The sequence below is a fragment of the Myotis myotis genome, unplaced genomic scaffold (genome assembly GCF_014108235.1).
Source record: "Myotis myotis isolate mMyoMyo1 unplaced genomic scaffold, mMyoMyo1.p scaffold_m19_p_10, whole genome shotgun sequence".
Taxonomy (NCBI): domain Eukaryota; kingdom Metazoa; phylum Chordata; class Mammalia; order Chiroptera; family Vespertilionidae; genus Myotis; species Myotis myotis.
Genome location: NW_023416314.1, coordinates 47939407 through 47952850, shown reverse-complemented (window position 1 = coordinate 47952850; position 13444 = coordinate 47939407). Strand labels below are relative to the sequence as shown.

At 47.1% G+C, this 13444-nt stretch overlaps 1 protein-coding gene across 5 annotated transcripts in view; it reads left to right on the top strand.

The window, feature by feature from the left end:
- Positions 1-13444, top strand: part of GALNT18 (polypeptide N-acetylgalactosaminyltransferase 18) — a 296165-nt gene that overhangs the window by 241834 nt on the left and 40887 nt on the right. For 3 of the 5 annotated variants that reach the window (XM_036325389.1, XM_036325388.1, XM_036325390.1), the window contains exon 7: positions 6243-6428. The exons of the other annotated variants lie outside the window; for them this stretch is intronic. In XM_036325389.1, the coding sequence (XP_036181282.1) occupies positions 6243-6428 (186 nt within the window). The remainder of the gene's footprint in view (positions 1-6242; positions 6429-13444) is intronic. 5 annotated transcript variants of the gene reach the window in all.

Below are 13444 nucleotides of genomic sequence, written 5' to 3'. Positions count from 1 at the left end.
AGGTTTTACGATGTTAATTTAAGCTCTGAAGCCAGAGTAAGTCTTTTCGGTTGCAGCAGTACGCACTTAAATGTCAGGACTTTGCTGAAAAACCGCCCTGGGTTTGAAGGAAGTCATTGTGTTCAGTAAATGTTTATCGCCTTTTATGTTTATCACCTTTATTAGGGGATCTCGCTGAGTGACTTAAAACCACCTATCTATATAGTTAAAGCCCAGGGCTCTCGGATTGTTGGAATCACTCATTCAAATAACAGATATTGCATATATATTAGATGCCCGGTGTATACAATGTGACCCTTGTCTTCCTTGAGCTTATGGTCTAGCGGGGAGAGGGAGAGCGAAGAGGGGGACACATTGACAGAATAAATAAATAAATGGAAATATTATGAATAAATGTTATTAATCACAAAGACAGGGCAACTAAAAGTATTCAAGGGGGTCTCATTTAGACTGGACGGGTCAAAGAAGGTAATATTGGTGCTGGGTAACAAGTAGGGGAAGAGTAATTCCAGAAAGACGGAATAGCAGGTGCAAAAGCACAGAGACCGGAGAGAACTTGGTGTGGTCAAGACACATGTTGACCAGTGCCCAGCGAGAAGCCATGAGGTCCAGGCTTGGGGGGACATGCTGTCAGGTGTCCTCAGTGCCAGGAAGACTAGCATGTACCTCTCTTTTTATAACAATCCTGGGTCACACGCACTTTATGTGAAAATTAAGTTCTGCCTCTTGCAGGTGCTTCCTGTGCCTTGTGACTTCACCTGACTTCTTGGTTAGACCCTTGACCTTCAGCTCAGTCACTCCTTTGGTACCCACCTCCCCTACCCTCTCTCCACTTGGCACTCCTGCCCCCTTGAATTTGCAGCGCGAAGCCAGCATTCTTTCCTGCACCTTCGCCTTCCATCAGTGACCTTGCTTCCCTGCTGTCTGTAGTCTCCATCTGGTTTGGGTCGTCCCATATCACACCAGCTGTGACGTGTGTCCCAGGTCCAGCTCCTTCTCTCACTTCCCATCCCCTGCCCCTCCCAAGCCTCTATGGAAACTTCCTGGCATCATCCTCCATGGAGTCCAAACTCCAGTGACTTCCTTTCCTATGCTTTGTCTACCACCCATGAGAGGGTTCTGAGATCAGCCGTGAGTGAGACTTGGGAGTCTCTTATCTCAACCATTGTCAGCAGGAGCCACTCATCACCCAGGACGGGAGAGCACAGGCTTTCTCATCTTTACTTCAGCATCATTAGCCAGGCTCCAGAAGTGGTGGGTAAACACACCCAACACGCATCTTCTGTTCCAACAGCCAGAAGCTGCCGGGAACCCAAAGGCTTTCACCCTCTCCATAGATGAGGTCCTTCCACAGAAGAGAGGAGAGTGATGATGGCCCCTGGGTTAGCAAGTGCTCCCAATCTCTGTGGGGAGCAAAGTGGAAGGCAGCCCATCTGTCGTCTGGTGAGCTTCACCCAGACGGTTGAGTCCTCTGCTCCCTGAAGGTGCATGTGAAACTGCAGCATTTGCAGTTCCAAAAAGAATAATTACCCTGACTCTCTGTGTTGTCAATAACATATTCACAGTATAAACCAGGGGTGGGCAAACTTTTTGACTCGAGGGCCACAATGGGTTCTTAAATTGGACCGGAGGGCCGGAACAAAAGCATGGATGGAGTGTTTGTGTGAACTAATATAAATTCAAAGTAAACATCATTACATAAAAGGGTATGGTCTTTTTTTTTTTTAGTTTTATTCATTTCAAACGGGCCGGATCCGGCCCGCAGGCCATAGTTTGCCCACGGCTGGTATAAACTGTGAATATGAGCGGCTACAGCATTTGGACAGGTTCAAGCCTCGGACTGACTTGTGGCAAAGCCACATACAAGTCCCAGCTTGGAGGGCAAAGCCCTCCCAGCACAATTGTAGCCCAAAAGGCTTTTGTTGTAAGCTTGACCTTATAGTGTGACCCTGTAGTCCTAGGTAGCTAAGGGATGTGGGCTGCGGGGGTGCAGCAAGTGCTGCCCAAACAAAGCTTGATAGAGTTTAGAGAATGGCAACAACAGGAAAGAAGCAGATTTGAAACTCGCAAGAACATTGTAAACATCTTGCCCTTGTTTTGCTTTATGTGATCTGACTATAAAATAAAGCTTTGGCTTACAGGCTATGTCACTATTTCCTCATCCAGGCACAGGGATCCACCTGGTACCAACTATATTCTCTTGTCTGTCTTCTTTAATCCTTCACTGCCCCTCCTCTGGTTCACCCCCTGGCCGTGCTGGACGCAGTTCAGGATGCACAGGAGGAGCCAAATAGCAGTTATAATGGTTGTTTTAAAGTAATAATAATGGATGCAGACTAGGGTTCACAGGGTTCCCAGCATTATGACAGGAGCTTCCCAAGCCCACCGCCCAGTGCGAGGACCACCGTCATATGCTTTTCACAACGAGAGGTTAGGGAGCCTAAACTTGCCGCTCAGCCAGCATACAGCTGGGTTAGAATAGACCCAGATGTCCTGTCCTCACCTCCTTGCCTCACCCCATTCAGTGCTCTCACACTAAGGCAGGCACAAGGTTAACAGATAGCCTCACCTCATCTCCTGCTTCCCCTGGGAGGAGGCACCTGCCAGAGGTGACACAGCAGCAGGTGGAGGAGGCGGAACCCTGGAGCCCAGTTCCCGGTGGCTCCAACACTGTGCTTTAGGACACTTTGTGCTGCTCCCAGCAGGCAGAGCCCCCCATCCCCCGCTGGAAACCCATCATCCGTCCTGGGCACCACTTAGCACATGTCTACAGTAGCAATTGGTGAAGAACTTAAGAACATTTTTTGGAAGGGGAGGAGATAATTAAAGAGCAAGTGCAAGAGTGCTATAAGTGGGAAAGATAAGGCAGGGATGTTGAACTGACACCCTGAGGATGTCAGGGGGAGTGGGGTAGAGGTGGGGCAGGTAATTGCATGTGTAGAAGTCCAGAGGTGAGAGAAAACCCTGGCACTCTAGAGGAGGTAAAGGCATCTCAGCATGGCTGTAGCATAGAGTGTGTGGGGAAGCGGGCAGGAGGCTGGAGAGGTGGACAGGAGCTGTGATGGGGAGGGAGTGGTGCAGGGGGCCTCTGGTCCAGCTTACACCTTCCAAAGGTTCCTCTGGATGCTGTGTGGAGAAGAGCCTGGAGGAGGAAGGCAGGAGGGAATCTGTTGTTTGGAGGCTGTTGCAGAGCCCAGAGGAGACAAGACTAGGCTGCAAGAGGACAGTGGCAGTGGGGTAAAGTTAGGGAGAATCAAGAGCTCCACAGTGAGTTCACACACTCCCTTTACTGTGTGGCTAAAAGCCACCACCCTTCTGATTACAACTAGGAGAACCACCCACTCTTAGGTGAATGAGGAACTGACTCTTTGAGAAACAGGCCTCATAATAGAAGAGCTTCGTTATGAATCATGTCGTGCTCTGTTGCTGCAATATGTCAAGTAATAGCCTGCAGTTCCAAAAAGAATAATTACCCTGACTCTCTGTGTTGTCAATAACATATTCACAGTATAAACAGGCTTCCATGGAAAATCTAAGCCAAGTGAATTGGACATGAGCACAATTCCTGGGATGGCTAGGTCACAGAAATGGAGATGCACAGTCTGAGGCTTGCACTCCCGATCCACAGGACCACTCTGGGTGTGGGAACTACTTTCAAAGCACGGTCACCCTGAGGGGGCATGTATCCTCCTCTGGCTTTGATGGGTGTCAGATCCTTTCACTATGGAGAGGGTGAAAGCCTTTGGGTTCCCGGCAGCTTCTGGCTGTTGGAACAGAAGATGCGTGTTGGGTGTGTTTACCCACCACTTCTGGAGCCTGGCTAATGATGCTGAAGTAAAGATGAGAAAGCCTGTGCTCTCCCGTCCTGGGTGATGAGTGGCTCCTGCTGACAATGGTTGAGATAAGAGACTCCCAAGTCTCACTCACGGCTGATCTCAGAACCCTCTCATGGGTGGTAGACAAAGCATAGGAAAGGAAGTCACTGGAGTTTGGACTCCATGGAGGATGATGCCAGGAAGTTTCCATAGAGGCTTGGGAGGGGCAGGGGATGGGAAGTGAGAGAAGGAGCTGGACCTGGGACACATGTCACAGCTGGTGTGATATGGGAAGACCCAAACCATCCTTTCAGACCCTTTTGTACCAGTTGTGTGGTCTTGGGCAAGGGACAGCTGTTAGTCTGTCTCTTCACTTGGAATTAAAGGCAATAACAACTACCTCACAGGGCATTCTAAAGAGTCTGTCATATAATTTGTATGGTAATAACTGAGATTGATTGAGTATTATGTGCCAGATATTTTCCTAAAAAATTTGCATATAATAACTTTAATCTTCTCAACAGTTTCATGAGAGAGGTACTTTTATGATCCCTAAGATAAGGAAACTGAACCACAATGAGACCAATGACTTAGTCAAGGTCATATAGGTAGTAAGAAACAGCCAGGATTTGATCCCAGATCATGCACTCATAACCACCATGCTACACTGCCTCCCCACAAGCAGAGTCCAGGCCTGGAACATAGTGGATGCTCAGTGGGAATGTTTATTTCCTCTTCATTTGGCCCTAAATAATATGCCAAGTGCAGGACAAGCTTAGAAAGTGGTAAATCAATAAATTGCCTTCCAACTCTAACAGCCTGTGGGGGACCAACTGGTGTGAGATAGATTGATAGAAGAGGATGAATTATCTTTCAAACTAGCATAGGGAAATTAAGCTAAATCCAAAGCTGACCTTATTTTAAATGAAGACATATGGTTATTGATGGGCACAGGTTGTAAGTGTAAACATCATCCACCACATCATCTAGTTGACAATACCTGACAAGTGTCCACTTCTGTCCACCAAGAGACCTTGATTGCTTTCCCTCATTCATCAGCTCTGACCAGGCATTTCAGATTCATCTCACATTGATTGATTGATTGATTGATTGATTGACTGATTAAGCATAAATCTTTTATTCATTCAACAAGTACTTACAAAGCACCTCTATGTACCAGGCCTTATCTTAAATGCTAGAAATGAGAAATGAATGAGATATGGGTTCTGCCCTCTAGGAACTCAGAGAGAGGGAGGGAGGCTGGCCTATCAGCAGGTAAGTTGTGATATCAAGAGCTTTGAGGGCCAGAGGAGGAAGCAATTGGCTCTGCCTCAAGAATTGAGCAAAGACCCCCACAACAGAGGGGTCATGTGACCAAGGTCTTGAGAGATGATATTTTTCAGCTGGAGAAAAAGTGGGGAGAGCATTCTAAAATTACAAACAGAATGGACAGAAGCCTCAAGGCACAAAAGCTTGTGCACATTCTGGACCATTGCAAGTTCAGAGTGGCTGGAATGATTGTGGCAACAGCTCCAAAACACTGTCCCTTAATGCTCAGAAAGCAAGGTCATTTAAACATTTTTTTCGCCCTGACCGGTTTGGCTCAGTGGATAGAGCGTCAGCCTGTAGACTAGGGCGGGGGTCCCAGGTTGGTTCCGGTCAAGGGCATGTACCTTGGTTGTGGGCACATCCCCAGTGCAGGGTGTGCAGGAGGCAACTCATTGATGTTTCTCTCTCATCAATGTTTCTAACTCTCTATCCCTCTCCCTTTCTCTCTGTAAAAAAAAATCAATAAAATATATTTAAAAAATTTTTTCAAAGTCGAAGTGCATCCAGTTCAAGCTCCTACTCACCAAGGTCATTGAAAAGTTTAATATGGGCTTTTTTTCAGCTCCCTCTCTCTTGGGTTCTATCAGAATTCAGGACTCAGGAAAGATGGAATAGGAGAAGGGTGTCTGCTCTCTCCCTATGGTAACCACTAATCCTTGTCCAGGTCCATGCAGTCCCTGCAAAGATGACATCTCTGCTGGCAGTCCCTGCTGGTCCCTCCATGTCAGCACTGCTACAGAGACCATTCTCAGGGTTTTGTTAGGTTCTCCTTTGGGGCAAGGAGAACTCAGATCTTTGGTCACAAAATGCCATGTCTTTTCTTTGGAGGAGTGAATGGGATGGAGAGAGAAGGTGTATTAATTATTTGCACATAAACCCACAGCAAGAAGAAACAAGACATGAATTAATGGCCCAATAATCTCCTTGGGTAGGAGTAGAAATAAGGTACAGCTCGCTGCTTTTGCAGACAGTGGTCTGGCGAGACAAGGTGAAGAGAGCTGGCTTCGTCTGTGCTTACATTGAGTAGTCACCTGTGGCCTGGGTTAGAGGCACAGATTTATGTCATGGCACTGATGAGTGGCTCTGTGTCTTCTGCAGGTGTGGCAGTGTGGTGGGAGCGTGGAGGTCCTGCCCTGCTCTCGGATTGCCCACATTGAGCGAGCCCACAAGCCCTACACTGAGGACCTCACTGCCCACGTTCGCAGAAACGCCCTCAGGGTGGCCGAAGTCTGGATGGATGAATTTAAAAGCCATGTGTACATGGCATGGAACATACCCCAAGAGGTAGGGAGCTCCCATGGGGATGGGTTTCTTGGGGCTTGGTGGGAAAAAAACAAACAAACAAAAAACAAACATAGGACTAAATCCTCTTCCCATGGGTCAATTAGTCTTGTTTACTGTGCTAGAGTGGACTCTTAGCCCCAAAATATACTACATGTTGAAGAAAGGGGGCTGATGATGCAGTGCTGTGCCATGACTTATCCCCATCCCTGGTTAGAATGCTTGATGGAGGACTTCTCTCCAGACCTTAGTGTCCTCATTTTAAATGAGAGAATTTGACCAGGTAACTCCAAGAATACTTGATGTTCTCAGGTTCTCAGCTTCCCTAACATTCAGTGCTTCATGGTCCTGATCTAAAAAAAAATGCCAGCCATTACCAAAATCACAAAATGCACCTTGACCTCCCTGTAGATTTAGATTCAAGGTTCTCCATCAAATCTTTGATCAAAGAAATAAGGAATGTCCATATGCCTTGGGGATTTATTGAGCCACATAGATGGAGATGGGATACACTCCCACAGGGACCCTCAGGAGGAAAAGGGAACTATTCTGGACATTTTTTAGGCTGCTTCTAACCTTCACAGAACCCCATCATTGCCTGCCACTATCCTCTATCCCTCTAGCCACCTACACTTAAGAAGTACAAGAAAGAAAGAAATGATTCTCTAGTCAATTTATTCAGCCTTGTCATGTGTCATATGGAAATGACCTTGAACTGCTAAGTTGGAAGAACCCAACAGATGCCAGCCACAGGATCCCAACCTGCTTAGCAGCCTGTCTGCCTGGAGATCATTGCTTATGTTGCATTCTATGTGTGACTGAGCTGTTGACTACATGACCTCTTCCTCTCCTCCCAAGGCCATGGCTTCCCTTGGGAGTCCTTTATAATACCTCAGCTCTCTCTTCCTAACAGGGCAATGATTGATTTTTGCTTAAAGTTTCCATGTGAAGGCTCTGTTTCCTGATTTCTCTCATAAGCTATTGGCTGAGTGACTGAGAAAGTAGGTTGGGTTATGGATACAAGCTTTTAGGCAGCCTCCCACCCCCACCCACCACTGTCACCAACATGGGGGAGGGACTTGAGTTGGGTTGCATACTCCCACCACCAGTGAGATTGCAGAATTTGGGAGGAAGAATGAGAAGCCAACGAGTACCAGTCAGAGTATGCCCAACCCTATGGATCCCAAGATTGCATCCCTGACAGTAGGCGTGTTTCTAGGGAAACGGTGGTACCTTCGGGACCCATCTGGGGCTGTGGGCGTTGGATCACAGTATTCTGGGCAGCATGCTGAGCCCTGCTGTGGGTGTCCTCTAATAGAAAGACGTTAAGAACACTTGGAAACTCCAAAGAGCTCTCCAGTGAGGCGTTGCTAAGGGCTCTGCTAAAGGACTGGAGTCCTGTTCATACTCTTGCCCCCTTTCTCTCTGTACCCCCAAGCTACAAATCTCCCCCAACTGCAGCTGCCAGATATTGAAACCATAGCAAATTCAATGAGAACTGAGTTAAAAATAATGGAAAACGATGAAATGCAGTGTCTGTCTGTGACTCCTCAGGGTTGTAGCTCAAACCAAGCGAAGGGGGTGGGTAGGCAGTGGTAGTGAATCCCAGAAAGGCAGATGAGACGTGGGAGTGTCCAGGATAGAGACTTAGGCAGAGAAGAAAGGGGGTCAGTGTGCTTCCTACAAATCTGTCTCTGGACCCCCTTGTTCCCTTTTATGTCCAAACTCCCTCTTACAGCTCTTTTCAAACTTCTGCAGAGTCAATACCTGTTCACTTCCCGTTCACTTCTCAAGTCACATCCTAGCACTCCATCGAAACTGCTTTAGACAGTCATCATGGACATTTTAGTTTTTAACCTACAGGATCCCACCTTCCCTTGTAACTCTGTGCTCCCTTGGGGCCATGATCCCACACCTCAGAATGTCTTCATCTCTCTCCACTTGCTCCTAATTCCTTTTGGGCTCCTCTTACTTCCACTGGATGCGTACGTGTCCCCAGGGATCCATCCTTTGCCCCCTCCTCTCATATGCACCATCCCTCTGGGTAATCCTACCTATTCTTCGGTTTTGTACCCACCTATCTATGGACAACTTCTGATTGATATCCCGAGCCCTGACTTCTACTGTTAGTTTCACACTTACATCTGACAGCTTCTCCTGGATGTTCCCATGGTGCTCCAGACTGAACCTGACCAAAACTGAGAACAGCTCCCCACCCCCAAATCAGCTCCAGTTCTTATTCTTTACCTCAGCTCGTGATACCACTGTCTGCCCAGACATAGGAGCTTGAAACTGAGTATCTTATTTTAATCCTCCTCTTTCTCAAACCCCATTCCCAGTTCATCACCAAGCCGTCCTCTCCCTCCTGCCTCTTCTCATGTAGGAGTTCAGGCCTGTCTCATCCTCCACAACAGTTTCCATCTTGATTCCCTGGTTCAAGTCTTACCCCTCTCAAATCTACTCTCCACACTACCCCAAGTTATGTCTTAAAATCCTCTCAGTGACAATGTTATGCCCTACCTAAAATTGTTAAATAATTCTCCAGTGTTTGACACAGATTCAAGATTTCTCCTTTGCCCACCCACCCTGTTTTGGAGTCTGCAGATTGCCTGGACTATGGGAACTGTCCGTAGCTCCCTGTCCATTCCATGCTGTTTCTCACCTCTGTGTGTTTTCCAGTTTTGTCCTCTCTGCTTGGAATTTCCTACTCAAAACCCCTTCCCCAGCTTCCACCCTTACTGACTCCCCTCCATCCTTTCAGACTCAGTGCCAGCCGGGGAGAAGACTCCTTTTTGCATGGATGTCTCTGTCATTGCATCATCACCCTATAAAAGATTGTTCTGTTATATAAAGGTCTCTCTCTCTCATAGACCAGTGGCTCTCAGATCTGGCTGGACTTGAAAATTACTTGGGCTTCGGCCCCAGAGATTATGACTTAGTTGGTTTGGAAAGGGACCAGAAATCCTTTTTTTGGAAAACTCGGGGATTCTAATGTCCACCTAGGCTGAGAACCACTGCCCTAGACCATGAGCTTCCTGAGGACAGATTGTGTTTTTCACATTTGTGTCACATGCCTAGCACAAGGCGGGTCACATGGTCAGAGCTCAGTAAAACCTTGCTAATGTTTATTAACAGATGATTCTGCTGGTCCTGGGCATAATCCCTTCCTCCCTTGGTCCTAAAAGCACATCTGCAGAACAACTTGGAGAATCACTTGGAGAACTTTAGAAAAAACACCGATTCTGGGTCCCATCCTCAGAGATTCTGATGGTTACCGTGTAGGTGCCAGAATCTATAAAAAGCTCTCCAAGTGCTGGTTTGGGGCAGTCAGATTCCAAACTCATCTTTAGCATCACCTACTCCAGGCAGCCTTCCTTGAGTGCTCACTTCCTTTCCCTGCCATCCCGGCCTTCCCACACCATGAGACGGACTAAGAGCCTTTCATCTGTTGTCCCTTAGCACTCTCTCTTCCCTCCATGCTCACACTGTGTGTAGTCTGTGAATGTGTCTGGATCTTCCAGACTCTCCTTTCTGGCAGGCTGTGACTTCTTCCTATTTGAATACACAGTGGTTAGGGCAGCACCTAACACCTACTAGGCACTCAGAAAAGGTGAGTTGAATAAAAAACAAAGAAGAGAAAGTATAGATGCTGCATGGCCTCCATGTTTGCCTAGCTGCCCTTAATGTGGTGACGTCCCAATACTGTACCTTTTCCTCAGTCACAAGCACATCTGTTTTCTATTTACTTAACCTTTCCTCTACGGCATCCCAGCTGCAAATGTGGAGCTGGAACCCTTCAACCATGCCTAGTTTCTGTCTTGGGAATTAAATAAGTTAACATATATAAAGACACTGATCAGAGCCTGGCAAATGGAAGGAATGTTGCCTCTTGTTGCTGTTATTGCTTATGCCTTCTGCCTTTGCATCCCAGCTTCAAAATGCCCCTGCTGGGCACTCATCCTCTCCTGCTGCTTTTTATGCTGAATCTTCCCAGGCTGTGCACTGAACAGAAATGACTCTCACCTGCTCCCTTACCACGTCCAGTCTCAAGCATTTAGAAGGCTAGAGGAGCCTCCAGCTCTCGCTTCCTTATACTTGAATTTAAAATCAGTTTTCTTATCAATAAACAGAAAGTCAGTGTGCAGCAAAGCATCCAGATTTTCTTACATGGGGTTCGGGGACTCTAGACTGGCCCCTGCTGAGTGCCAGGGGTGACTCGCCATGGTGCTCGGGCGACGGCCCTTCCTTAGCTTTGGCTGCAAGGAATTGTGTGTGGCTGCACACACGGGCAGGAATACTGGACAGCTTTGTGTGTGGCTAAGTGTATTAGCTTCCTAGGGCTTCCAAAACAAGTTACTCCCAACAGAGTGACTTAGAACAACAGTAATTTATCCTCTCACAGTCTGAAGGTCGGAAGCCCAAAATCGAAGTGCGGGCAGGGCCGTGCTCCCTTCAAAGGCTCGAGGGGAGGACCCTTCCTTGCCTGGTGCTCCTTGGCTTATAGATACATCACTCAAACCTCTACCTCTGTCTCTGTGTCCAAACCTCCCTCTCCTTTCTCTTATAAAGATTTAGGCTCAGCCCTGGCCGGTTTGGCTCAGTGGATTAAGCGTCAACCTGTGGAATCCTAGGTTTGATTCCGGTCAAGGGCACATGCCTGGGTTGCAGGCACGATCCCCAGTAGGGGGTGTGCAGGAGGCAGCCAGTCAATGATCCCCTCTCATCATTGGTGTTTCTATTTCTCTCTCCCTTTCCCTTCCTCTTTGAAATCAATACAAATATATATTTTTAAAAATTTAGGCTCACCCTAAATCCAGAATGATTTCATCTCAAGGTCTCTAATCTACAAAGACCCTATTTCCAAATCAGATCACATTTGGAGGTTCAGATAGACAAAAATTTGGGGTGGAGAGACACTCTTCAATCCATTCCACCAAGTAAGTATTCAGCAAGGGAGGAAAGATACATTCATTGTTTTTCTAATAACAAGGACCAAGGTGAACTTCTCTGAGAAAGTTTGCTTATTTCTCAATTTCTGCCCCCTGCTCTGAAAGAGTTTCACACAATTTACAGGAAACACACGGTGCAGAAGTGCTGAACCATTAAAACGGAAAAGCTTAAGTCGATTAATAAACAGGAAGAGGAAAGGGTCGTGACATCCAGAAATATAAGCCACAGAAAGCTCTGATTCTTGAGTATCTTAGAAGTCAGAGTACTGATGGCCCCTGACCGGTTACATCTCTCCCACCTTCGATTCCATCAGAAGGAGGGAGACGAACTGTCCCCAGGTCCTGAGTATAGAAAGAAAGTTTTCCCAGGGGAACACAAGTTCTTCTAGTGGCTCCTGGTAAAAGCTGAGGCATAGTGTTCATTTTCCATCATATAAAGGCAATTATAGCAGGAAGGGGAGAGGCCTGGATTCAGGTAAATAGCTTTGCGATATAATGATAAAGTGCAGACAAGTTTAAAGGGTCAGTACTTCACAGGCGCCTTGGGGTGGGGTTACATTTAGTGCCAGTTGCTGTGTTCACTTCACAACCACTGTCTCCACTCCAGCTCATTAGTGTAGTTCAGGTGATGTCTAGGCCAGGGGCACCGAGATAAGCCGAACATGTCTCCTGACCACAGGGAGCCAGGGTCCAGCAGAGAGGCCATGTAGCCGTCAGGAGAGGAGACTAGACAAATTATAGAGCAGTCACCCACCGAGAAGTACTCAAAAGACAGATCTTCGCTGAAATTCCTCCCTAGGACACTGGGTCTCAAACCCTCAGGCTGCAGCAGGTTCACATTTTTATGTTACCTGCATTCTGTTGGGCAAAAATAAATGGAATTCTTTTATATTTACATTTTGTTTTCACTGGACCACCACCCCCACCCCCACCCCCACCATTGTCTGATGTCAAAAGCTTGTTAGGATCATGTTCAGACACATGCAGCAGCCATCTTTGTGATTTTTCTCAGACATGTCAGACTTAAACTCTGTCAGTTTCACTGTCATTCCAACCCCAGTTTCTGATCCCCTGAGCTGATCTAGACCCAGCATTCACACATCCACCATGTGAGCCACAGTGCCGATGGGAGAGCTGTGGTCCCCATCCTCCTCCATCTCCACTCTGGGCTGCTGTGTAATGAGATGCCAAGGTTCCTGGCTCCATGGTGCCATCTCTGAGATGCCACCAAGTCTCCATTCTCTGCTATGGCATCAGCTCTGTTTCAGCCGACTCTGTGCCCTATTCAACAGCTGGTGTGGGGCTCAGGGACACTCTGTGCTCTCTCTCCACTTGGTGCTATGACCACAAGAAACATGGGGGCTTCTCTCTCCCCCTCCCTCAAGGACACATTCATGCCGCCAATACCACTCCTTGCTGCTGCACCATGGTGGCTCAGGGACCACCTTTCTGACCTACCTGGGAAGTGTGGGACACAGGTACTGTCTATGCTAAGACCCCCAGCTTAAGGAGAGAGTCTGCTTCTCTCACTGGGACTTGGCCTCAGGAGGCAGAAGGGCAGCCCCTCGCAGATTCACGGGGAAAGGTTAAAAGTACGCAACTCACAGCTCCATTTATTAATGGTGGGACTTCAGCAAGTCACTAAAGAGGTCACTTTGTCTTAACTCCTTGTCTGTAAAATGAGGATTAGATAGTGCTGCTTCATGGATTTAAATAGAACAATATGCATAAATATAAAGAAATCTAATAAATAAGTATAAACATATATGTCTGATTCATATAGAACAGAGCCTAGCACATTGTTATACCAGCCTCATTGTGATGACCATTAGGAAGAGTATTAGAATTAGCACTATCCCATCTTTAATCCTTTTCCTTCCACCTCCCTCTCCCCCCACAACTCAATCTCTCAGGTCTCTCTTGAGGTAGGAAAAACCCTTTTCAGACTATATTCCTCCCACTTTTTTCACCTACAGCCAGACTACAGGTTTTTGTTGTTGTTGTTTTAGTTTAAAATGTGAGGATTTGCTATCGTTATTTCCAGAGGCCTTTGATGACAGTCCCCATCAA